The sequence below is a fragment of the Solea solea genome, chromosome 17, assembly GCF_958295425.1.
Source record: "Solea solea chromosome 17, fSolSol10.1, whole genome shotgun sequence".
Taxonomy (NCBI): domain Eukaryota; kingdom Metazoa; phylum Chordata; class Actinopteri; order Pleuronectiformes; family Soleidae; genus Solea; species Solea solea.
The window spans coordinates 20,343,025-20,369,119 of NC_081150.1; the positions used below are offsets into that span (position 1 = coordinate 20,343,025).

Genomic DNA, 26,095 nt, shown 5'->3' on the forward strand with positions numbered 1-26,095 from the left:
AACTGTAGCAAAATAAAAAAAGTGATACCTTCTCTCTGTGGCAGAAACTTATTCACTGATGGGGTAAGATGAAGTTAGTGGGATTTTGTTTACATTTTCATTATTTTTATGCATTTTACAGGAAAAATTAGCACGCAAACTAACGTGACTTTAGAGGAAGGAGGATTATATCAGTATGTATGACAATTCAACAGAAATCCAAATAATTAGTTTCTAGACACATCATTTTACTAAGAACTTGTGAAAAAAGGGTAAATATGTTGATTAAATAAATACATTTTTAAGATGATTGATGGTCGCACCACATGACATTTTGGAGGGTAACGACCAATTAATTTACGTGAAAAACCACCAAAATATCGTAATTCAAGATTTTAACATGTATGCATGTACACATGACATTGTAAAGCTTTGACCAATTGCAATAGAAATTCATAGTTATACTTTTAAATTTAAATTTAAAAAACCTTATATGTCATTGACCCACATATATGTGTATATATACATATATGTGTATATATATATACACATATATGTATATTGCCTAAATACTTTTCTGTAGTTTAAAATATGAGATGCAAATAGAAACTAAGGTCACGTGAACTAAAAATAAAGAAAGTTAACTGGCTAAAGAACAGCGTGACAGTGACGGACAGCACTTTACCATTTAAGACACATTTTATTTTCTTGGTTTAGAGAAAAAAAAAAAGATTCAAAGATGGTTCAACAACGAGGAGGCTTTCACTTGTGGTTTCACTCACTCGCTCACTTCCATCACTCTTTGGCTTTTTGGATCCTGGACAAAGAAAAACAAACAAACACACATGAGGACATGGTGTTAAGTGATTCTGTCCCGACCTCAGTTCACTCACCTGTTTTTCTTTTCGTGTTTTGATGACGATGAGAACCGTGATCACAATCATCAGGATCAGGACTGACACACGCAGAGTCAACATGACGAAGCTCAGAGGAGACCACTCAGCAGCATCTGTGGAATCACAGTGGAATCACAGTGGAATCACAGTGAAATCAGGGGAATCCCAGTGGAATCACAGTGAAATCAGGGGAATCACAGTTAAATCAGTGGAATCACAGGGAAATCAGTGGAATCACAGTGAAATATGTGGAGTCTGTATATAACATGTTACCAAGGTGTCATTAACTTTTTTTCACCCTTTTAAATTAAAATTCTATATTTCATCTCAAATAGTAGAATAAAGACCAAAAAGCAGCAGAATCATTGTCGTCCTGTGAAGAGCGTGGACCACTCGCCACCGCCATCACGTTTGTGCATTTGGTGGATATGTATCTCAAAAGCAGAGTTAGCAGCCGCTGGTTTCTCGCCTCACCTCTGAAGACCAGCGTGTGGTTGGCCTCGATCATGACGTCATACGTGTCGTCCATCACCTGGCAGGTGTACGTCCTGCCGGGGTCGGCGTCCACAGTCAGGTTGGAGACACACGTGCCCTCTGCGACCTCGCACGCGTCGTCGTCGTGGAGCAGCTCGGTCCCCGCCTCGTCCAACCAGAGGATGTTACCCTGTCCACAGGGTCTGTAATACGCGGCTCTGATCAGAGAGCACTGCAGCGTCACACGACTGCCTCGCTGTGGTCCAGCGTCTGAAACTGAGAGAGGAGAGGTGATGACGTTTCAGATGCTAGGAACACTTTCTAGACATGCTTGAAAACTGACCCCCAAAAACTTCCATCAGGTCCGTCACGTACATGGTTCATGCGTTCAATAATAATTGTTATATAAAAATCTTTACATTGGTGCATGTTCCAGCACAAGGACTCATCTGGACAGGACTCTGCTGACACCTGAAGGACAAGGACACTCTTCTGAGGACGAGAATGATCATATTCTGGCCGGGGAAGACGGACGGCTTTGAAAGAGGAGTGAAGGAAACCGTCCCTCCACAGAGGAGGCGGACTAAGACGCCAACTACTCTATCAGACGCCTACAGCGCCGTCCTGAGCTCTCGTCCAAAACGGCTCAACAAGTAAAACACAAAACAACGGTGAAGTCCAACACTCGCACAACAGCAGACTCCGTCTCTCAGGTGAAACCAACAACCTGAAACTGTGAGGGGTTCTCTAGACCGGTATCAGCCTCAGAGGTGACATACACCTGGATCGTCCCACGAGTGAGTCAGACCTGAAGAAGCTTCTTCTGATGAAGAGGAAACGTCTTAAACTCAACTCAAGCAAGTCCAGTCGCAAGTCATTATTATTATTAGAGTGTGCCGGGGCAGAGAGTAGAGAGGGTTACCAGTCCATCCGTGGACAGGTCCACGGCTGGGCTGTCCAATCGACGGGTTTATTGGACACTCCAGCCGCGAGGAAAGCTCATGTACTCCGTCGCTTCAGGAAGTGCTGCCAAAATAAGAGGGCAGGTGATAGTAACCTAATCCCCCAGTCTGCACGTCTTTGGACAATGGATTACCCACATTCTGGACCCTACTGCACAGGCGGTAAAAACAAACAACATTTCTGCCAAAATGAAACTCACCGCTCACGACGTACAGACACAGTGTGTCCTCCGGTGAGCTGTAGCAGCCGGCGTCCTCGGCCGTGACGTTGTCGATGTGCAGAGAGCAGTTGGCGCCCTGGCGCAGCAGCCTCCCGCGAGGCACCGATCCATCACGGGTCCAAGCTGACGAATCGCACGTTCCAAAACCACGCAGCGACAGAACGACGTTATCTCCAGGTCTGCGGTAGAGACAGCTGGTGGTTCTGAGTCGTGCCGCTCCTGCTGCGAAAAACAGCAACAGACACAATGTCCAGAAAAATCCATTTAAACACAGTTTGACATTTTTGAGCTTTGACAGAAGTTGAAGGAAGTTTCCTTATATTTTATAGACACTACATAAATACCAGGTCTTATATGGTTATTTATGACATGGTGAAACAACAATTATTCCTTTATTTACACATCTTTGTCATAAAGGTCAGTTTTTGGAAAAACCTCAACATGCCACAACTGTTCAGGGCTTTATCAAGGACACAGGTCAATGTCAACTGAGATAAGAGGTTCAAATTTTAGATAACTGGCAAAACTTCTGGGGGAAACCTGGTCTCATGAGGAGAGACGGCGTCCATCCCACTTTGGATGGAGCAGCTCTCTTATCTAGCAGCTTAGGACATTTTATTAGAAACCCATGACAATCCATAGTTGAGACCAGGACACAGAGTTGCAGTCTTTCATGCTTCTCTGTGCTTCTTTTCGAGCAGTCACCAATTAAAAACCCCATAGAGACTGTGTCTGTCCCTCGACCTACTAAAGGACAAACTAAAGTAAATACTAAAGTAAAAACTAAAGTAAATAAATCAATAACAAACAGAAGAGTAGTTAGACATTCTAACTTAATAAAGATTAATACCAACAATAATATAGAGTCAAATAATACCACTTTTAAATGTGGACTATTAAATATTAGGTCTCTCTCCTCAAAATCTGTTTTAATAAATGATCTAATTTCTGACAATTGTATTGATTTATTCTGTGTAACTGAAACTTGGTTACATAAAGAAGATTACGTTAGTCTAAATGAGTCAACTCCGCCCACTCATGCTAATACCCATATTCCTAGAAGCTCAGGCCGAGGAGGAGGTGTAGCAGCCATTTTTAATACTAGATTATTAATCAATCCCAAACCCAAACCAGGATATTCATCGTTTGAAAGCCTTATTCTTAATCTAGCTCATCCTAGTTGGAAATCACAGAAACCAATTATGATAGTCATAGTTTATCGTCCACCTGCACCTTATTCAGAGTTCCTATCAGAGTTCTCTGAGTTCTTATCTGAGTTAGTGCTTAAGACAGATCAAATCATAATTGTAGGGGATTTCAACATCCATGTAGATGTTGACCGTGATAGTCTTAGCTGCACATTTAACTCGCTGTTGGAATCAATAGGTTTTATTCAACACGTTAATAAACCAACTCATCGCCTTAATCACACCCTCGACCTTGTTTTAACTTATGGTATTGATATTGATAACTTAAACATAGTTCCTCAAAACCCTCTCCTTACTGATCATTATTTACTCACATTTAATTGTACAATAATGAACTACAATAACATAAATAAGAAATACTGTCTGATAATAATATGAATACATTCAAAGAGACAGTGCAACCTTTGTTTAACTCGGTGCCATATGTCAGTACATCTGAAGGTACCTTTTGTGATTTTACCCCCGCCCTCATAGATAACCTTGTTGATAGTACAGCGGCCTCACTGCGTACTACATTAGATTGCGTTGCCCTTCTGAAAAAGAAAGTGGTGAATCAGATGAGACGAGCACCATGGTTTAACTCTGATACTCGTGCTCTTAAACAGACGTTACGTAGATTAGAAAGAAAATGGCGTTCCAATAACCTAGAGGAATTTTATATAGCCTGGAAAGATGGTTTTGTAGCTTACAAAAAAGCCCTACACAAAGCTAGAGCTGCCTATTATTCTTCTCTAATTGAAGAAAATAAGAACAATCATAGGTTTGTTTTCAGCACTGTAGCCAGGCTGACACAGAGCCACAGCTCCACTGAACCATCTATTCCTTTAACACTGAGCAGTGATGACTTTATTTACTTTTTTGTGAATAAAATAACATCAATCAGAGAAAAAATGGATCATCTCCTCCCTCATATTGGGACTGACTCATCTTTTAGCACAAGAGCTTTAGAAGCACCAGGTGCACAGTTAGACAGTTTCTCCCCTATAGATCTCCCTGAGTTAACATCATTAGTTTCATCATCTAAGCCATCAACCTGTCAGTTAGATCCTATCCCCACCAAACTGTTTAAACAGGTGTTTCCTTTAATTAACAGCTCTATATTAACTCAAATTAATCTATCCTTATTAACTGGATATGTGCCCCAAACGTTTAAAATAGCAGTTATTAAACCCCTTCTCAAAAAAGCGACCCTTGACCCAGATATTTTAGCTAATTACCGACCTATATCTAATCTTCCCTTTGTTTCTAAAATCTTAGAAAAGGCAGTTGCTAATCAATTATGTGAATATTTGCGCATTAATGGCCTGTTTGAAGATTTTCAGTCAGGTTTTAGATTAAACCATAGCACAGAAACAGCACTAGTTAAAGTTAGTAATGATCTTCTCTTGGCTTCAGATAATGGTCTAGTCTCTTTACTTGTCCTGTTAGATCTTAGTGCTGCATTTGACACCATTGATCATAATATTCTACTGCAGAGATTGGAGCAGACTCTTGGTATCACAGGTGCTGCCCTCTGCTGGTTTAAATCATACTTATCTGATAGATTCCAGTTTGTTCATATCAATAATAAAGCCTCACTATAAACTAAAGTTAATTGTGGAGTTCCACAAGGCTCAATGCTTGGGCCTATACTTTTTACCTTATATATGCTTCCTCTAGGGAACATTATTAGAAAGCACAACATACACTTTCATTGTTATGCAGATGACACACAGCTATATTTATCAATGAGGCCGGATGAAATAAATCAGGTTGTTCAACTCCAGGAATGTCTCAGAGACATTAAGTCCTGGATGACCTGTAACTTTCTACTTTTAAACTTTTATACTCGGCCCTAAACACCTCAGAGAAAAACTTTCCGATCACATTGTCACTTTAGATGACATCACCATGGCTTCCAGTTCCACTGTGAGGAACCTTGGAGTTACTTTTGACCAGGAAATGTCATTTGATTCACACATAAAACTCATTTCCAGAACAGCCTTCTTCCACCTGCGGAACATTATGAACATTAGAAACATTCTGTCCTTACAGGATGCTGAAAAACTAGTTCATGCTTTTGTTACATCTAGATTAGATTACTGTCACTCCTTATTATCAGGATGTTCCAACAAGTCTGTTAGAACCCTTCAGTTCATTCAAAATGCTGCAGCACGAGTTCTGACAGGAACGAGAAAGAGAGACCATATAACTCCAGTGTTAGCTTCTCTACACTGGCTCCCCGTACAGTTTAGAATTCAATTTAAAATTCTCCTCCTCACGTACAAAGCACTTAATGGTCAGGTCCATTCATACCTGAAAGACCTAGTCTTACCTTATCACCCTAACAGACCACTTAGGTCACAAAATACAGGTTTACTTGTGGTTCCCAGAGTCTGTAAGAGTAGAATGGGAGGCAGAGCATTCAGTTACCAGGCTCCTCCTCTCCTGTGGAACCAGATTCCAATGACAGTTCGGGAGGCGGAGCCTCTCTCTGTATTTAAAGTTAGACTTAAAACTTTCCTTTTTGATAAAGCTTATAGTTAGTGCTGGTTCAGGGAAACCTGGACCAGCTCTTAGTTATGCTGCTATAGAACTAGACTGCTGGGGGATTTTCCTGTGGTGCACGCACATTCACTCTCTCACACTCACTCTCTCACACTCAGGGTATGAATATGACTTTTTATATGTCATTAACCTTGTCTCTTTCTCTCACTAGTTTGTGTCTTTCCTTCCTTCCCTCTCTCTCTCTCTCTGTATCCTCATCATGCAGGTTGCAGGACCAAGATCCAGTTTTCGAGGCTACCCACATCATCACCATTATTATTAAAAGTCGATATCATTAACTATATAAACTTGTAACCTGATACAGTTGTTGTGTATCTGCTCCTGGTCTCTCTCTCTCTTCTGTCTTTACCTCATCTCCCTCTTGTCCTTTCTCTCCCCCCTTTCTGTCCCCCATTTTTCCTTTCACCCCAACCGGTCGAGGCAGATGATCGCACATCTCTGAGCCTGGTTCTGTCAGAGATTTCTTCCTGTTAAGAGGGAGTTTTTTCTCTCCACTGATGCCTAGTGTTTGCTCATTGTGTGAACTTTTGTGTTTCTCTGCTCTCTTTGATGTTGTCTATGTACAGTGCCTTGAGATAATGTATGTTATGATTTGGCGCTATACAAATAAAATTGAATTGAATTGAATTAAAAAATTTACCTCGCTTCATCATACAGTCAACAAAAATCCACCCCGTTAATCTACAGTTTGTTACAGTGTTACGTTACAGAGGAAGCAGCAGATTAACAAACTCCAGGATACAGTAAAACTACAATAATTTAAACTTTCATAAAAAAAAAAAAAAACAAGGTCAAATTACCTTCAAGATGAGACACGAGAAGGAGGATGAACAGCAGCGCAACCATCTTGTGACTGTCACAATCACTCAACTCATCTGAGTTTTGAACTTCCTCGTTGTGGTCACAAACCTGTGTGATGAGGACATCACCAAGGGTCCACCTCAAAGCGAGCTCACACTCCACAGCATCAAAAAAAAACACTGCTCAACACTCTTTGCTAAATAACTTATTTGTACGTGTGTGTGTATAGCACAAAATGTAAAGATAAGACAATCATTGCACGATCGTTCGGGTTCCAGGTCTCTATATAAGGCAAAGTGCACGCATCAGCCGTGATGAAAGGAATCTAAGGCAATGATGACGTTAACTCAGTAAATGACACTTTTATTTAAACACATCAAAGTAATAAAGAGTTACATATTTGACCTTTAAACAAACACACTTAAATTAGTTTTTAGTTATATTCAACTGTGTGTGCCTGGTATTCCTCGTGTTGTGGGGACTTAATTCTGGTTACACGGTCACATTATGAGGACATGTCTTCCTGATGGGGGACAAAAATCAAGTCTCCATAACGTACATGAGCACATTTTAAGGTGAAGACATGTTTTAAAGTTAAGCTCGAGGTCAAGGTCAAGGTTAGGTTAAGTCTCCAGAAAGTGACTGTAAGTCAATGCAATGTCCTCTGAAGTCATGGAAACCAGTCTCTGTGTGTGTGTGTGTGTGTGTGTGTGTGTGTGGCGTGAAACAACAGGAAGACACAGACAAAGACGTTGCAGTAAAACACTTTTATTGTCCAGTGTTTCACAGACAGAACGTCACATCATCTGCATACAGTGTCACAATGACGCCAAAGTGTCAGATTTTAAAGGGGATTCTGAATTTTTATAAGTACTTATTATGAAGAAAAAAAGGGTGAAAATCTTTTTTCATGGGTTTAAGTTCTTAAATGTTTTAACAGGCAAAATTGGGACTACTGTAGTGAAGTCTCTGTTTAATCTTAATCTTAATCTGCAATAACGCATTTTACTCATTTGTTGATCTGAATAGTGGCAGAAAAGAAGGACAGTGAGGGGACACATTATTAATTAAAGGACAAATTAAGTGTATAAAGTTACTTCCAATCATTAATTTTGATGCATAACTGGTTTAGGTAAACTTTTTTTTTTACATTTAACAGTGACGGACAGCACTTTACCATTTAAGACACATTTTATTTTCTTGGTTTAGAGAAAAAAAAAAAGATTCAAAGATGGTTCAACAACGAGGAGGCTTTCACTTGTGGTTTCACTCACACGCTCACTTCCATCACTCTTTGGCTTTTTGGATCCTGGACAAAGAAAAACAAATAAACACACATGAAGACGACGTGTTCAGTGATTCTGTCCCGACCTCAGTTCACTCACCTGTTTTTCTTTTCGTGTTTTGATGACGATGAGAACCGTGATCACAATCATCAGGATCAGGACTGACACACACAGAGTCAACATGACGAAGCTCAGAGGAGACCACTCAGCAGCATCTGTGGCAGCATCTGTGGCAGCATCTGTGGAATCACAGTGGAATCACAGTGGAATCAGTGGAATCACAGTGAGATCACAGTGGAATCAGGGGAATCACATTGGAATCAGTGGAATCACAGTGAAATATGTGGAGTCTGTATATAATATATAATAAGGGTATATAATACCCTTTTAAATTAAAATTCTATATTTCATCTCAAATAATAGAATAAAGACCAAAAAGCAGCAGAATCATTGTCGTCCTGTGAAGAGCGTGGACCACTCGCCACCGCCATCACGTTTGTGCGTTTGGTGGATATGTATCTCCACTTTGTTCCCGGTCGTCCACAAGACAGACGATGTCTCCCAGTGAAAAGCAGAGTTAGCAGCCGCTGGTTTCTCGCCTCACCTCTGAAGACCAGCGTGTGGTTGGCCTTGATCATGACGTCGTACGTGTCATCCATCACCTGGCAGGTGTACGTCCTGCCGGGGTCGGCGTCCACAGTCAGGTTGGAGACACACGTGCCCTCTGCGACCTCGCACACGTCGTCGTCGTGGAGCAGCTCGTACCCCGCCTCGTCCAACCAGAGGATGTTACTCTGTCCACAGGGTCTGTCATACACGGTTCTGAACAGAGAGCACTGCAGCGTCACATGACTGCCTCGCTGTGGTCCAGCGTCTGAAACTGAGAGAGGAGAGGTGATGACGTTTCAGATGCTAGGAACACTTTCTAGACATGCTTGAAAACTGAAGGACAAGGACACTCTTCTGAGGACGAGAATGATCATATTCTGGCCGGGGAAGACGGACGGCTTTGAAAGAGGAGTGAAGGAAACCGTCCCTCCACAGCGGAGGCGGACTAACCCTGGATTTCCACTGGACGCGGAACGGCCGCGGCGCGGTTCTGCTTCGTCCTCTCCCAAACGTCAATCCCCACCGGGCGCGTTACGGCAGCGGCGCGGAGCCTTGGGAGCCAGCGGGATTCACGGAAGATCGCGCGATAATCTCGAACGGACGCGAGATCCCGCGATAGACTGTGTGTATAAAGGAAACAACAACAACACAGCTTCTTTCATTTCTCCACTTCCATAATCAGTCTCTCGTCGTCCATTGTCTCTGAGACCCTCGGATCAAATGACTGTTGACCTGGGAGCACCGCAATGTTGAGGTGAAGTTGTGACCTGCGTATTGTGTTTTATTTTGAAAGGGGGGCGGAAGTGTTTTACTTTGATACTGTGTCGGACTTCCTGTCTTGTGCGATCTGCTTCGTTGAAATTTACGAGGTTCAGCAGCGGCAACGGAAAAAATAGAACTGATTCCTATCGATAGCGCTGCGGCGCGGCGAGCCGCTTCTGGGCCGCTGCTGATCCGCGCCGCAGCGCGGCCGGTGGGAATGCTCACATTGATTAGAATGGAAGCGATTTGCAACGGCTACCGTTCCGCGGCCGTTCCGCGGCCGTTCCGCGTCCAGTGGAAATCCAGGGTAAGACGCCAACTACTCTATCAGACGCCTACAGCGCCGCCCTGAGCTCTCGTCCAAAACGGCTCAACAAGTAAAACACAAAACAACGGTGAAGTTGTTCCCCACATTCTGGACCCTACTGCACAGGCGGTAAAAACAAACAACATTTCTGCCTAAATGAAACTCACCGCTCACGATGTACAGACACAGTGTGTCCTCCAGTGAGCTGTAGCAGCCGGCGTCCTCGGCCGTGACGTTGTCGATGTGCAGAAAGCAGTTGGCGCCCTGGCGCAGCGGCCTCCCGCGAGGCACCGATCCATCACGGGTCCAAGCTGACGCATCGCACGTTTCAAAACCACGCAGCGACAGAACGACGTCATCTCCAGGTCTGCGGTAGAGACAGCTGGTGGTTCTGAGTCGTGCCGCTCCTGCTGCGAAAAACAGCAACAGACACAAAAAATCCATTTATACACAGTTTGACATCTTTGAGCTTTGACAGAAGTTGAAGGAAGTTTCCTTATATTTTATAGACACTACATAAATACCAGGTCTTATATGGTTATTTATGACATGGTGAAACAACAATTATTCCTCTTTATTTACACATCTTTGTCATAAAGGTCAGTTTTTGGAAAAACCTCAACATGGACAAGGACACAGGTCAATGTCAACTGAGATAAGAGGTTCAAATTAACCTCGCCTCCATCATACAGTCAACAAAAATCCACCCCGTTGATCTACAGTTTGTTACAGTGTTACGTTACAGAGGAAGCAGCAGATTAACAAACTCCAGGATACAGTTAAACTACAATAATTTAAACTTTCATTAAAAAAAAAAACAAGGTCAAATTACCTTCAAGATGAGACACGAGAAAGAGGATGAACAGCAGCAGAGCCATCTTGTGACAATCACTCAACTATCTGAGTGAGTTTTGAACTTCCTCGTTGTGCTCACAAACCTGTGTGATAATCACTGTGGGTCCACCTCAAAACCAGCTCACACTCCACAGCATCAAAAAACAACACTGCTCAACGCACTTGCTAAATAACACAATCGTTCGGGTTCCAGGTCTCTATATAAGGCAAAGTGCTGCAGCCATGATGAAAGGAATCTAAGGCATTGATGACTTTTATTTAAACACATCAAAGTAATAAAGAGTTCATATTTGACCTTTGAACAAACACACTTTAATAAAGACTTTTATTTAAACACATCAAAGTAATAAAGAGTTACATGAAGACATGTTTTAAAGTTAAGCTCAAGGTCAAGGTTAGGTTAAGTCTCCAGGAAGTGACTGTAAGTCAATGCAATGTCCTCTGAAGTCATGCAAACCGGTCTCTGTGTGTGTGTGTGTGTGTGTGTGTGTGTGTGTGTGTGTGTGTGTGTGTGGCGTAAAACAACAGGAAGACACAGACAAAGACGTTGCAGTAAAACACTTTTATTGTCAGAATTCTCCAGTGTTTCACAGATAGAACGTCACATCATCTGCATACAGTGTCACAATGACGCCAAAGTGTCAGATTTTAAAGGGGATTCCGGCAGCGTCTTCCCACCTGGACCACATGTGTGTAAATGTGCATGTGTAAGTGAAGAGTGCTTACTGTACAAAAAAGTTTCATAATCGGTCCAGCAGATGGCGGCAGTGTCATTTTACGGAGTGTCTCGTCTCCTCTGTGTCACTGAGGACAATCTGCTTTTCTACCAAAAAAAGTATTTGACAGTCGCTTTTAGAAAAGACACGAGCGCGCAGTTAAATAACAGCTTTTTCTTATGAGGACTGACTTGGGGCTTCGGTTATTTTGTCTCCACATTAAAATAATGAAGAAAAAAAACAAACTTAAATAAATAATTAAAAAGTAAAATTCCTACATACGCAAAAGTATTAGCATTAAAGTACAAATGTATAGGAGTTATAAGTACTTATTATGAAGAAAAAAAGGGTGAAAATCATTTTTCATGGGTTTAAGTTCTTAAATGTTTTAACAGGCAAAGTTGGGACTGCTGTAGTGAAGTCTCTGTTTAATCTTAATCTTAATCTGCAATAACGCATTTTACTCATTTGTTGATCTGAATAGTGGCAGAAAAGAAGGACAGTGAGGGCACACATTATTAATTAAAGGACAAATTAAGTGTATAAAGTTACTTCCAATCATTCATTTTGATGCATAACTGGTTTAGGTTTAGTTTTTTTTTTACATGTAACAGCTGGTAAATAAAGCGATGTAAAGTCCAGTATTTGTTGTGTTACATATTTGTGCGTCTGCTGTCCATTTTGTAGGAAACGTAACAAAATCCTACGATACGAGATGCAACGTTCTCAGCTCCACGTAACATTTTCTTTTTGTGGACATTGCACTGTGCAAGTGTTTTTACGGTTGTGCTTTGAACTCAGGACATGGTCACGTTACATTTTATCTGGGTTTGGTTCCAGTGGATGGGACCGGGTTGGGTAGAACATCACAGAAAGTAACACATTTTTTGCACCTGTGAAGAATTCTATACCAGGAATGACTCGACGCTACTCTCGCTTGTAGCACATCAACCAACAAGCTATTAATAACACATTTGTGCTCACGCCTGTGGTCAGATATTGTGTTTTTCTTTTGCCAAAGTCTGACAGCCGGCCTTTCCATGTGTTTGCATGTTCTCCCTGTGTGCGTGTGGGTTTGCTCCGGGTTCTCCGGCTTCCTCCCACAGTCCAAGAACATGCAATATGGGGATTAGGTCAACTGGACACTCTAAACCATAGGTGTGAGAGTGCGAGTGAACAGTTGTTTGTCTCTATGTGTGTGGCCCTGCGATGGACAGGGTGTGACCCCGCCTACCGCCCTATGTCAGCTGGGATTGTGATGGAGGATGGAGTGGTAGACAATGAGTGAGTGAGAGATCCAGTGACTTTAACAAGTATCAGACCTGTACCGATGCCAATTATCACCAAATTCCATTGTCCAGTCGTGTAGACCTGTGATTCCTCTGAAGTCAGCAGTCCGGTTTCCATGGAAGGTGCCACACTTCGCAAACTCCATTACAACCAAATTGCAGAGGAACTTCTGCGTGCAGTTCTTCTTCAGTTTACTTTCATCTAAAATGACTCCATCAAGAGAAAAAAAACAGAAAACTTCATCTGTCCAGGAGTTTGGGGATTTGAAGGACCTGGGTCTCCTTTCAAAACAGTGTTGGATAGAAGGTTTAACCAACCCCCATTTGGTGCCTCTTAGTCCCTCCCCCAGTGTAGAGTGAAGCAATGCTTGATTGGCTCACATCCAGAGCTTTAAACATTTCCAAGACATCCAAGAAATTATGCTTGGCAATAAAAATCAAGTTCACCTTTCGGTGCATCACATAGACTGTGGTGCCAACATGTTTCCCAGGGCAGCAGGGAGACAGGAGACTTCCTCTCTGTCCTGTGATTTAGAGACTTCGGGTTCAGGTTTCACAGGGAGGTTTCACAGGAGAAGCTGTGTGACGACTCCAGCTCGACTGCGTTGGGTTTCTTGTCTACGGGGCTGTCCTAGGGACACTCATTAGGAACCTGGGAGAACAAAACAGAGAAGTCAACGTTGATACAGTGAGGGAAAACAATCTGTTCTGGGTGGAGTGGCTCAGTGGTTAAGACCGGTACCCTGTGTGCGAAAGACATCATGGTCGCAATGGTTGCAAGATTGACTCCAGCCCTGGCTGATTGTACTCAATTCCATTGTAAGTCGCTTTGGATAAAAGCGTCTGCTAAATGACATGGAAAAGAAAAATGTCTCTGACATCTAAATACTACCAAATCTGACCCCACGAGGCCTTAACCACATGGAAACAGGACCTTCCTTAAACAATCTTCCTCTTTGTCGATAATAATTACAACACTTTCCATAAACACGGCATTCTCCCAGGAAATCAGGGACATTTAGAAGATCAGAAGGACGGCACGAGATGGATAGCCTCCGATGTACGGCACTTCAACTGTGACTCTGAAGAATGGAGGGAGGGCTAAACAAGGACTGATTGAAGAGGCACCAAAGAAGATTTAAGGGCTTGGTCTTTGCAGAGAACCTTCAGGAATAGTTAGAGGCCATCACTTGGTGGCAAGGTTACATTTCAGAGGAGATAGCTTTTAAGAGCGTCGTCTGGAAGTAACGCCGAAGAGGAGACAAAAACATCCAATAAGGTCATTTCACAGGAGGCACTGAGGGTTGTCCTTTTCTAAAGGGTTTTCCGAATAATTTAAGGGACCAAGACAGGGAGAGGAGAATAGTGGAGCCATTAAAGTGTAGCAGATTTGCGGCCATGAAAACCAACATATGAAGCTCTGAGTGGGTGGAGTGGCTCAGTGGTTAAGACCAGTACCCTGTGTGCGAAAGACATCATGGTCGCAAGTTCGACTCCACCCCTGGCTGATTGTACTCAATTCCATTGTAAGTCGCTTTGGATAAAAGCGTCTGCTAAATGACATGTAATGTAATAATGAGAACAAATTTGTACAGATCAGAGCGAGACAATAATCCAGCAACAACAATAATGAATACTCTAAAAGGATGCTAACTTTTACGCATGAGTGAAGTTAGCATGCTCTAAAAGGATGCTAACTTTTACTCGCGAGTGAAGTAAGTATTCTCTAAAAGGATGCTAACTTTTACGTGTGAGTGGTTAGCATGCTCTACAATACCTTCCCTGTCTCCACTGGTGTTCCCCAAGGTTCGGCGCTCAGCCCCCTCCCTCTTCATCATCTACATGCTTCCCCTTGGTCATATCATCCGTCATCATGGACTTAATTTTCACTGTTACGTCGACGACACCCAGGTGTACATATCCACCAAATCCATTCTCTCCACCATCACACACTGCCTTTCCGACATTTAAACCTAGATGGACCACAATTTCCTCAAAGTCAACAACAATAAAACAGAACTCATCCTCACCGGACCCAAATCTCTCCTCCCATTGGCCCAGAACATCTCCCTCACCATCGACGGACACTCAGTCACTCCCTACCCCTCCGCACGCAATCTCAGCGTTATCCTGGACTCCACCCTCTCACATAAACTATATAACCAAAACATAATTTTTCCACCTCCGCAATACAGCCCGTCTCCGTCCCTGCCTTTCACAATCCACTGCAGAAATCCTCATCCACGCCTTCATTACCTCCAGACTCGACTACTGCAATAGTCTCCTCTACGGTCTCCCCTCCTCTCACCTTCAAAAACTACAATATATCCAGAACTCTGCTGCCCGTCTCCTCACCCACACCCGATCAAGTGACCACATCACCCCCATCCTCAAAAAACTCCACTGGCTCCCTGTTCCATACCGCATACAATACAAGGTTCTCCTCATCACTTACAAGTCCCTCCATAACCTGGCCCCCTCATATCTCACCGACCTCCTCCACCTACACTGTCCCACCCGCCGCCTCCAACCTCCTCATTCCCCTCAGGACAAAGCACCGAACCCTGGGGGACCGAGCCTTCGCTGCAGCCGCCCCCACTCTCTGGAACTCACTCCCACAACTCATCAGGAACTCATTACTCAGACTCATTACAGTTCAATAGTGCCTACACTTAATTGTCTATTTACTATTGTTTTTATTTCAGTCCTGTCCTTTGTTTTGTAAAGCGTCTTTGAGTGTCCAAAAAAAGCACTATATAAGTACGATGTATTATAATTATTATTATTATTGTTATTATTAATAAAATTAATAAAAGGGGGCTAACTTTTACTCACAAGTGACAGAAGCCCTAAAAGGATGCTAAGTTTTGCACGGTTGCTAACGTTTAACACTTTCGAACAACAAATATGAGACATGGCTCAAAAGAGAGACAGAGTGGAATGTGGACGTTGACGTAGATATTTGTTTCACATTTGACATTGATCGAAAAGTGCTTGTCAAATAAAGTTTGGACAGACACTGAAACCTGTTTCTGGCAGTTTTATTCCTCGAGTAAAAGTCAGCGGGACACACTGGTCCCAGCAGATCATGAATATTCAGCACATGTGTGCGTCTGTGAACTCACCGCTCGCAGGTTTTTACCGGCTGCTCCCATGTTGACGTTGTGTCTTTTCAGTTCTGACTTGATTAACGCTGAAACAGAGAGACAGTGTTCAAATATAAGCATTTCAAATATTTATTTAGAACGTCATTAAACTTAACCATAACCAGTTCATGACTAACCTTAAACTTAACCACAATTCAAATCTTAGTCCTAAACTTAAACCAGTTCCTCAGAAATTAGATGCTGCTTCAATAGGACCATGTGTGTGTATATATAGTTATAACTGCACACACACACACACACACACACACACACAGAGCGTACCTGTGAGCAATATTCCAAGTAAGATCCAAACACAGAGGAAGATGTTTCCAACCAGAGGATTGTAATCTGTGGTCAGTCTGCCCTGAATCAGTGTGAAAATGATCCCGAATATCTGCATACACACAAACACACAAGAATGTAAATGATTGTAAAATTCAATAAAGCTATTCAGCAGGTTAGAACCTTCAGGACACGCTGCATGTGTGTACCTGAGCGAACGCGTTGAGGAGGCCTGACGACGTTCCTTCAGACTCTGGGTAAGTGATCTCCACGCCGAACTCAAAGCCCAGCGGCAGGTAACCAGTCATGAAGAACCTGAGACGCAGACGTTAGTTTGTTACAGAGGGCCACAATGATTCAGGAAGAAAAGAGCCATACATTGAATTATTTAAGACTTTTCTTTTCTCTGCTGCCAATGTCCTTTCACTATATTTTAAACAAAAGAGGATGAGGTAAAAAGGTAAAACATTTTTTGACAATTCTGACTTTTTAATTTTTTAAATATATTTCATGTGTGGCCCTAATCCTCTTCCAAGTAGTCCATAAACATTATAAAACATGCAAATGTTCTTTGAAACCTAAGTTGTTTCTGCTTTCAGAGAGAGATTTTGTTTGTTAGTCAAAGGTCAAATACAAACCCGATTGTTGTAGTGTTTGGACTAAATTGTGAGAGAAGGCATTTTCTTGTCTTTCTTTTTTCTTTTCACTAGAGGTGAGATTAGATTTGTTAGAGTTAAGTTTTTGTTTGTTTGTTACTTTGGCATTGCTCTACTCGTAACAATATGAGAAGCAAAACAAGCTCATACACACACGTCCCTGACCGTGGCCGTATCTCATACAAACCCACTTCAAAAATCTCAAACTATTCCTTTAATGCTCATATCCAGTAACATTTACTGGATAATATGGATGCTCTTGTGTGAAAGTAGCCCACAGCAGCAGATTTAACCCCCGCTGTGGAGTGAGTGTTTACTGATGCATGGAGCAGCCTCTTATCTGCAGCTGTCGTGTTTCATCCAACAACAATGGGACAAAGACACGCAGCTCTGAAAATGTCAAACCAAGACACTGAAATGTCAAACCTGCAGGGCATAAAAGCCCAATACCATGGCTACATTAGCTGCTAACATCAAACTCCAATGCCATTTTATCTGGCTACAGCAGGCCAATGTGAAAGCCCAATGTCATGGCTACATAAGGTGCTAATGTCAAATTCCAAGGCCATGGCATGTGGCTACATTAGCTGCTAACGGCAAACTCCGATGCCATTTTATTTCTCGATATCATGCTAACATGAAAGACTGTTGCCATGGCTGCATTAGCTGCTAAAGTAAATAATTGTGGCCACAGCTTTTTGGACTTTTTTGTCGCTAACCTAAGGGAGGGAGATGCTAATGGCAGCAACCACTCATTACACATTTTTCCAATTTAAAGCTGATATATATTAATTAAAACAGGTCGTACATAAAGCAAACACGTGGAACTGAGTGAACGCTGGTCCTACCCCAGGACTCCACCGGTGAAGAAGACCAGGTAGATGTTGTCCAGGTCCAGAGTGAAGGTGAAGACCACCATGCCCAGAAACGACAGGACGTAAACTATCAGAGTCGTCATCCTGGAAAACCGATGTGATCAGGTTTAGATTAGGGCTAAATAAAATACATTAACAGATGACTGTGTGTGTGTGTGTGTGTGTGTGCGCTACCTACTTGTATGTCTTGGTGTGGTCCAGCCACAGACCACAGAGGATGGACCCAACCATTCCAGCGACAACCAGGGTCAAACCAATTCTCCCAGCGTTCAACTGCTGGTTCTGAGGAGAGGAGACAAGAAGAGTGAAGAGTGATGAAGCTTTTCATCATTATAACAAAAATAAAACTTTATCCATACTTGGGCAATAGTTGTCTCCGTGGTAACCACACACCCTTCCTTCTAGAACCCTATGATTTGCACGATGTGCAAAAATGTGGACGGAATCAGCTGTTAAATGTAATCCACATTTAACAGCTGATTCCGGTGAGGAATTTGGTCAGAAAGTGAGTTCGGAACGTTTTGCAGAGACCCGGGTGAGGGGGGGGAGAGGTGAGGAGGAGGTATGTTTGCAACAATGAAACTATATTTACTGCAACTGCACTGCAAGCGTTATTTCAAAAAGAAAAGATACAACAACAAAAACAGACGATGGAAATATGACAAGAAAAGATAACACAAGTTATTTCAATTTAAATGTTATGAGGTTATAATGTCCACTTTTTTATATACTGTTCTGTTTAACAGTGTAGCTCACAAATAAAGTGGGTATTATCTGAAATGAAAGGCAATAATAATTGTATTTTAAGTAAATATTATATTAGATATTATTATTATCTATATATGGTGACATGAGACAAGATCTGGTCTTAAAGGCAACATAGACCAGAAGCTCCAATTAACGCTGCGTGTGTGTGTGTATCTGCGTCATTACCTCCTTTATGAAACCCTAAAGTTTCGGAACAAACAGTTCAGCCACTGCTGAGAAAATAGGGTTTTATTGTTTTCCTGGGCTCTGCGAAGCGGATCGGCACTTCCGTATGTTGATGATGTCATCAGTAAACCTCACCACTCCTCTCACCACCGTAGCGCCTCCTGGTGCGGGCACTAGTCCGGGCACATCCGGTTGCGTACATTCAACCGCAGAAGAAGAAGAACTACTCTTGTTGTAGCTTCTGAGATGCAGAGCATCCACCGTGTCAGAGGGGGAGCTGCGTATCTGAGAGCTGGCCTACCAATTACGTCACTTCCAGGTACCTGGCCAATCACAGGACAGTTGGAAAGCTCTCGTTCTGGGGGTGTGATTTTGGTCTGAAATAGCGCAGCTAACGAGAGCGTCAGTGAGGAGATATTTCGATCGGCTCGTTTGCAGCGGCTAGGAGGTTTTTAACCATTAAAACAAGTTAATATATGTAAGTAGACCTCCATAACTAACATATATGTGCGATACAAGCATTCCATGTCACCTTTAAGATTTTTTTTTCCTGGTTTAAAGGCTGCTGTGTGCAGTGTTATATCCACATATTACTGATTTTATTCATATCCTGATATATTATGTTGATATAAAAAGGGATAAGGCTTTATTTGTGTGTGTGTGTGTGTGGGCTGCAGGAATGCGTGAAAGCAGCTAATGAGCCCCAGACAATAAAAAACTTGTCATCAGAAGAGTCGCTTGTGCTTCTCTCGCCTGAGTCAGACTCAGGCACTTCATTTATGGGAATTAATAGTAATAAACTGGAGATTTTCAAAGTTGAAGGTTTGGAACATAAATATAGTTGGTAAAAAAAATAAAGTGTAGCATAATCTTGGCTAAAACAATCAGTTTTGATGTGAATACAGTTAGAGTAGCAGTAACATGCTAATTCTCGATCACAGTGACATATCACAAACACTACTTACTGCAGAGCCATTGAGGCCACGCCCCCTACATCGGAGGCCTCAAACTCACGGCCCTCCAGTGCTAACATGAAAGCCTGATGCCATGGCTACATTAGCTGCTAACATTTAACTCCAATGCCATTTTAATTGGCTACAGTATGCTAACATGAAAGCCCCATTGCCATGGCTACATTAGCTGCTAATGTCAAACTCCAATGCGATTTTATCTGGCTACATTATGCTAACGAAAAAGCCCCAATACCATGGCTACATTAGCTGCTAACGTCAAAACTTAATGCCATTTTTTTTGGCTACAGTATGCTAATGTGAAAGCCCCATTGCCAGGGCGACATTAGCTGCTAATGCCGCATTAGCAATCCATGTCATGTGGCCCTACTAATAGAATAATTTTACATCACAAATACAATGTTGTCGTGAACTAAATATCGTTCCATGTCAACACACTTTTATTTTGAAATTCTATTTACTCTCACACTCATCAGTCACTGGCAGTTATTTCTAGTTTTACCTCATAGCAGGCCATGATCATCTGGTTGAGGAGTGTCGAGACGGAGTAGAAGGCTCCAGTGAGTATGCCTGCAGACAGAAGAAGAAGAAGAAGAAGAAGAAGAAGAGGTCAAGTGTTGACACTCGACGCACTCACCAACCCCACTAAAATAAACATCGTTACCGTAGCTGATGAGCAGCAGGATGAAGGCTTTATTCTTGATCAGGTTGAGGATGGACTGCTTGTAGGAGTAATCATCGGAAGGAGTGTCTGGTAGGACAGCCTGGGCCTGACTGGGGGGGTGGGCTGGACGATCCCTGATGACTGTGGAAGACACAGTAGAAGAGTAATAATAATATTACATTTTAAAGACAAAAACACTGCTGTGGAAGGATTTGTATGGGGCCCAGGTGGGTTCCCTGAGTAACTCCCACAGGCCACACATTTATTTCCATTCACATCTTTCTTTATTTTTCAATCTTAATATTTTTTCTGGAGGAGATCATCTCATGATCTTTGTACAGTGACAATTATTCTCCCTTTGTATTTATTTTATTTTACCTGTATTTTACCAGGGCTCTATAGCTCCCCCAGAGGTTCACTCATTGTCAGACAAAAGGAATTATTTGGGAATTTTTGAGGCGGGAGAAAGTGGCCAAAATTTTATTAAAATGCTAAATTTTGGATTTCTTTCCATCGTGTCTAAGTCGCACATAGTTGTTACAATTTTAACCAAACACCGGTACACTTGTTGCTCTCATTAGAGCTGCAACTAACGATTATTTTCATAATCGATTAATCTATCGATTATTTTCTCGATTAATCGTTTGGTGTTCAGAACATCAGAAAACCTTAAAAAAATGTTGATCTTTGTTAGTCAAACCTGGAAATGATGATGTTCTCAAATGTCTTGTTTTGTCCACAAACCAAAATGATTCACTTTAAATGACATCTTTGCTATTCAGAGCAAAGAAATTAAGAAAATATTCACATTTAAGAACCTTAAACAAATCGGAAATCTTGTTTAATCATGAAAAAAGCTTCTAACCGATTATTCGATTATCAAAATAGTTGTCGATTAATTTAGTAATCGATTTATATTCGATTCATCGATTAATCGTTTTAGCTCTAGCTCTCATTATTCCAAACAAATTTCTAATGCACTTCCATTATGTCGGCCCATCCAGAAGTCGGCCATTTTTGAAAAAAAAAAAGCTAGTCCACGCATTTGAACAAACTTGTCCTAGCACGTTTGAGCTAGCCGCGTCAAACTCTGTCCATGTTCTAGACAAATTAATGATTAAAAGCTATCAAAGGATTTTCTCTACGTCAAAAGGCGTGGTAATAAAAACATTTTCCAGCCTTTAAAACCAATTAAAGTCGTCACAGAAAATCTAAGGTACAGTAGGAAGGTGAGGATGGCCTACGTACTGCTTCTTTAATAACTTGTTTCTTACAGTGTTGTGACAGTAACATTTGCCTCAGCAGCGCATGCTTTGCATGCTGCCGGGACAAGTAAGCCCTCACGGGCGTTTTGTGGTGGGGAGTTTTCTGACATCACTTTTTCAGCCTCAGGTTGGAGACATTTAGATAAGAAAATGACCCTGCGTTGGGTTTGAGGGAAAAAGATCCTGTTTTTGTTCACAGCAGAGCCTCTGACACAATCGACCACAAGCAGCAACTTTCAAACCAGAAGCAAAGAAGCAAACTCCTGCCTGATGGGTTCATCTGGGTTAAAGACAGTATGTTACACAACAAGTCTGAAAGACACACGATTGTCTTTCAACTCAGGCTGCAACTACTCTGATAATCGATTCATCCGTTCGAGTGCAATTAAAACAGGTTTCTCTAACAGCCTCTTTTGAAATGTGAATATGTTCCGGTTTCTTCGCACCATATTAGAAATAAAATCAATAAAACAAGACATTTGAGAACATCATCATTTACAGGTTTGGGAAACACTTGACGCTCACAAAACTCAAAACATTAAGATTAGAAATATAAAAACCAAACTTGGCTATTAATTCAATGCTACTCTAACTTTAACTCAACGTGATAGTTGAGGGTTTTTTAAAGAGAGTTTTCGTGTTTAAGGCAATCAACAAAAAGCTCACCGAATAAAAATATATCCTGGCTTAAATTGACGATATTGTAAGAATATGTACACAACTTTAATTCTGCTGTATGAGAACTTTTACGACTTAAATCTGACGTTTCGTGTCACTTCGTAAACCACTCACTCTCCCACACCAAACCCCATAGAGAAAATCAGTGATTTTAACATCACAGCACACAGGAGTTGTTGCTCCACTGCAAAGTTCAAGTTCAGGTTTTATTTATAAAATGCAGTCTGGATCCTATTTGTCCTCAATTTTGTCCCAGTGAGAGACACATGTCCCAGTGAGAGACACATGTCCCAGTGGATTAGTGTGTGTTCTGTTTAAAATCCCCACTGGGACATCAAAGTGAGGACACACACACACACACACACACACACGAGCAGATCTGTTCTAATGGACAGGAGAGCACATGTGGTCACGTCAGTCAGAGCAGATGGCAGCGCTGGGTAAATGTCTGCCATTTTCCCATGATGCAAAGCATCTCTTTTGTGTATCCGGCGTACCTATAAATGTGAGGAGGAAGAGGGCGGTGGAGACGGCGGCCGTGCAGTAGAACATCACCCTGATGTTGTGACCTGTCAGCTCCACGTCATCAGGAGTGGTGGGAACCAACACCGGAGGCAGCAGGAAGCCGATGGCGACGCCCAGCTGAGGACGACAGACAAACAGACGCTAGCCAAGTTAAGAAAAGAGCCACTTAATAAAATCTACACTTAAATTATTAATCTATGATCTCTTAAAAAATGTCTCTTTACTCCTTTACCTCAACTGGAAACGCTCACACCAAAGCCCATAGAGAAAATCAGTGATTTTAGCTCACAGGAACACAGGAGCTCCTGGTCTACTGCTGCCTCGTGTGGTCACTTTGTGTCACTGAGGGAAGTCTTATGTTTTATGAGTTGAGCCTTTTGATTAGCAGCTAAAATCTTCTGGCAACTAAAAACCACCTGAACTATGACTTCATTCATTCATTAATCTGCCAGGTGCAAATGTCAGTTTTGTGTTCAAATAGTCGCTAAAATGGGAGTCAAATTTAAATCAAGGATATTTCATAATCTGGCAAAGCAAAGGTTGTTTACGCAGGATTTATAAATGTTCCATTTATGATCATATTTTAGATGAGTGGTGGAGAGATGAATGCACACACACACACACACATCTATTTTTAGGCTGCAACTACTGCTTGTTTTGATAATCAAATTCGGTCAAGTAAATGCAAGAAAACGTTGATCGCCGTTTCTGAAACTTGTTTAAATTATTGAAAAAAAATAAAAATCAATCATCAAAATAGTTGACACAGAATTGGGTCATCGGTAACTTGATAATTATTCATTATTTAGTATTATTAAGTATTTCTGTATAATGTTGCCGTTTACAAAGCCTCTTTCTAAGTTTGGTAATATACACTGCCTGGCCAAAAGAAAAGTTGCCACCTGGATTTAACTAAGCAAATAGGTAAGGGGTAGCTGCAGTTGGTCAGGTCTAGGTTCAGCAACATTATGTGCCCAAAGAATGAGGTCAGCTGACTACCTGAATATAATGAATGACCAGATTATTCCATCAATGCATTTATTTCTTCCCTGATGACATGGGCATATTGCAAGATGACAATGTCAGGATTCATCCGGCTCAAACTGTGAAAGAGTGGTTCAGGCAGTGTAATATATTAAAACACAACTTTGAATTCTTTACGAGACGTTGAGTAAATGAATGACAATTTAATTTTAGGCACTTTATCTAAAACATGTACATATTTCCAAGTGTTGAGAAAACTCTGCCTCATTTACTTGGGGACCCCAAAAATGTCTCCCGCGACCCATCTGCGGGTCCCAGACCCAGTGTTTGGTGGACATCACTGACCTGGTTCCCCAGCACGGCTGCGGCGCACGCCGTGGAGACCTCGCGGGGGCCGAACCACACCGAGGCGAGGCGGGACGGCAGGCCGAGGATGAAGACCTGCGCCACGGAGCAGACGACCTGCGCCGCCATGGTGACCCCGAACAGGTCGGGCCGGACGCTGGCGCACTTGAGCCACGCGCCGGCGCAGTTGAGGCCCGCGCCGATCAGCGCGGTAAGCCGCAGCCCCCGGCGGTCCAGCAGCCAGGTGGCGGGGAAGATGAGCGGCACGTAGGCGACCATGTAGACGATGGAGAGCCAGTCCACCTCGCTGTTGCTGACGCCGTAGTAGCTCGTGAACACGTTGGCGATGATGCTGTAGTGAATCCACTGGAAGGCGTTGACCAGCGAGTACAGGCTGAAGACGGCGAGCACGGCGAAGCGGCGCAGGTACAGCCGCGTCTCCAGGCGCGTCTCCTCCTCCTCCTCCTCCTCTGCCGCCGCTTCTCCTGCTCCTCCGTTGGGCAGCATCGCCTCTCTTTCATCCGGCTTCTCTTCTAACTCACCTTCTTCTTTGTCTTCCTCCTGCAGCGGCAGGAGCGGCAGTGCGGAAGCGGCAGCGGCGGCGTGTGCGTCGTCGTCCTCTTTCCGCCGCTCCACCGCCGCTGCGTCACCGTCAGACTCCGGTGTCTTCACCGCCGTGATGTTGTCAGGTGAACCGGCATCCGCGCGCAGATGCTCCTGCACGAGCTCGCCGGCGACCATGTTGTCCGCGCGGCGGCGGCAGCCTCTGATCTTCCGCTTCTTCTTGTTGTTCTCGTGACAGATGAGTGGTGGAGAGATGAAGCAGGAAACGCGGCCGCCTCGCGCTCTAGTTTGCTCATTCAGTTACAATGAAACGATGCTCCAAACAACGAGAGTGATGGCGGTTAATAAAATAAAGATAAATAACAACAAAAGTAGCGAGAGACAAATAAAACTAACACCTCACATTCATCATGATAAGATAATCTCCCCCTCTCTCTCTCTGTCTCTCTCGCTCTCTCTCCCCCCTCTTTATCTCTCTCTCTTTTGTGTGTGTGACACACGTTGCCTTCCGATTCACGGGAACCAATCGCGTCCCAGGAAGAAGAGTCTGTAGTAACAGGCTGAATCATCCTGGACCATGTGAAGGCAGAGAAGCCATGATGGAACTGTACTCTACTGTAACACACACACACAAACTAACCCACACACTGTATTACAGACACTCACACACACACACACACACACACTGTAACAAACACACGTTAACTAATCCACACACTGTAATACATATACACAACATACACTCTCACACACACACACCACAACTAACATACACTCTCACAAACTGGAACATACACACACACACACACACATTAACTAACCCACACACTGTAATACAGACACTCACACACTGTAACAAACACACACTGTAAAGCACACACTGTAATACATATACACAACTAACATACACTCTCACACACACACCACAACTAACATACACTCTCACACACTGGAACACACACACACACACACACACACACACACTAACTAATCCACACACTGTAATACATACACACACACACAGTATGATACGCAGTATTAACAATGATAATTAAAGATAATTACAATGTTTAACTGCCTGATTAACTCTGTCTAAACTGCATATACTTTATTTAAATGATCTTAATATTTAATATCTATGTACAGTATATACACAGCGTGTTCAAAAGCATGTTTATACTTTAATTTCCTTCACTTTATTTGCTGCTGTAACAATGGAAAAACTATTGTATCTCATCGTGTCACGTTTTATAATTATTATTTCATTACCTCACATCTTATCTCATCTCATCTTA

General features: G+C 42.5%; 3 protein-coding genes across 4 annotated transcripts; all 3 read right to left on the reverse strand.

Moving 5' to 3' along the window:
• Positions 1 to 659: 659 nt before the first annotated feature.
• LOC131443736 (uncharacterized) lies at positions 660 to 7,388 on the reverse strand. 2 transcript variants are annotated; one of them, XM_058613661.1, is made up of 5 exons: positions 7,088 to 7,388; positions 2,512 to 2,751; positions 1,350 to 1,625; positions 873 to 988; positions 660 to 796 (listed from the first exon to the last, which is right to left on the reverse strand). In XM_058613661.1, exons 1-5 carry the CDS (start codon positions 7,131 to 7,133, stop codon positions 758 to 760), a joined length of 717 nt encoding a protein of 238 aa, XP_058469644.1. In that variant the 5' UTR covers positions 7,134 to 7,388; the 3' UTR covers positions 660 to 757. The 2 variants fall into 2 exon arrangements, with proteins under 2 accessions (XP_058469644.1, XP_058469643.1); XM_058613660.1 differs by having other exon boundaries at positions 2,512 to 2,754; positions 7,088 to 7,386.
• A 452-nt stretch (positions 7,389 to 7,840) lies between these two features.
• Positions 7,841 to 11,104, reverse strand: LOC131443734 (uncharacterized). Its single transcript, XM_058613658.1, has 5 exons — positions 10,885 to 11,104; positions 10,220 to 10,462; positions 8,979 to 9,254; positions 8,474 to 8,613; positions 7,841 to 8,397 (listed from the first exon to the last, which is right to left on the reverse strand). Exons 1-5 carry the CDS (start codon positions 10,928 to 10,930, stop codon positions 8,359 to 8,361), a joined length of 744 nt encoding a protein of 247 aa, XP_058469641.1. The 5' UTR covers positions 10,931 to 11,104; the 3' UTR covers positions 7,841 to 8,358.
• A 350-nt stretch (positions 11,105 to 11,454) lies between these two features.
• Positions 11,455 to 25,693, reverse strand: flvcr1 (FLVCR heme transporter 1). Its single transcript, XM_058613651.1, has 10 exons — positions 24,237 to 25,693; positions 22,880 to 23,024; positions 20,440 to 20,580; positions 20,278 to 20,345; positions 18,050 to 18,153; positions 17,845 to 17,955; positions 16,550 to 16,655; positions 16,341 to 16,452; positions 16,038 to 16,105; positions 11,455 to 13,564 (listed from the first exon to the last, which is right to left on the reverse strand). Exons 1-10 carry the CDS (start codon positions 24,975 to 24,977, stop codon positions 13,544 to 13,546), a joined length of 1,617 nt encoding a protein of 538 aa, XP_058469634.1. The 5' UTR covers positions 24,978 to 25,693; the 3' UTR covers positions 11,455 to 13,543.
• Positions 25,694 to 26,095: the final 402 nt, after the last annotated feature.